Source organism: Lucilia sericata, unplaced genomic scaffold (genome assembly GCF_015586225.1).
Source record: "Lucilia sericata isolate MDLA Ls3-8-SP2 unplaced genomic scaffold, ASM1558622v1 Contig002301F_arrow, whole genome shotgun sequence".
Lineage (NCBI taxonomy): Eukaryota > Metazoa > Arthropoda > Insecta > Diptera > Calliphoridae > Lucilia > Lucilia sericata.
In genome coordinates, this window is record NW_023996117.1 from 5,001 (window position 1) to 5,696 (window position 696).

Below are 696 nucleotides of genomic sequence, written 5' to 3' on the forward strand. Positions count from 1 at the left end.
CCGCCATACACCAACAGGTAAGAAGAAATGATTTTAAATTTTAATAATTTGATAACTTTTTTCTACCTACAAAACAGGGTTGTGTGGATAAACTAATCGATTTCATATACGATAACTGGGTCTTAATCTTTGGCATAACGGCTGGTGTTATTTTATTGGAATTATTGGCTTTGACTTTCTCTTTAAGTTTATGCTGTGCCGTCAGAAGTCATCAGTATAAAGCCTGAGAATTACAGAATTCCCAAAGGGAAATATCTGATGATGAAAAATACTAACCATATTCTTTAAGGAAAAAACAACAACAACAACAGCAGCAAAAACAACAGCTTAAATATAAACTAGGATAAAAAGAGAATTAATGATAATATAATTGAAAAAGAAATGTTTTGAACAAAAATTTCCCTTTTTGGGAAATGATTTTAGTTTTTTAAAACCAACTTTGGAAAATTTTTAAATATTTTTTGGACTAGAATCTCGTAATACTTTTGTTTTCTTAAGAAAATAAGTAAAAAAACCTGCAAATCATAAGCAATTTCTTTGTAAATAATAAAACAATATATTTCCTGGTTTAATTAATTAAATTTTCTTTAAAAATAAGAAATAAATCATTAGGAAATCTTTAATAATAAGAAAGTTCTCAGCTAAATCCGGGAATATGTTTTCAGTTTAAAAAGATCGAACAAAATATATTTCAAA

The 696-nt window shown here is 26.4% G+C and overlaps 1 protein-coding gene across 1 annotated transcript in view; it reads left to right on the plus strand.

Moving 5' to 3' along the window:
* The window catches only part of LOC119613774 (CD82 antigen-like), a gene marked incomplete at its 5' end in the record, with an annotated part of 3,189 nt that extends 2,762 nt beyond the window's left edge, over window positions 1–427 (plus strand). Inside the window, 2 exons of the mRNA XM_037969812.1 lie at window positions 1–17; window positions 78–427. The exon at window positions 1–17 is cut by the window's left edge and continues 199 nt beyond it. Of these exons, the coding sequence (XP_037825740.1) occupies window positions 1–17; window positions 78–227 (167 nt within the window). The remainder of the gene's footprint in view (window positions 18–77) is intronic.
* Between the last annotated feature and the right edge of the window lie 269 nt (window positions 428–696).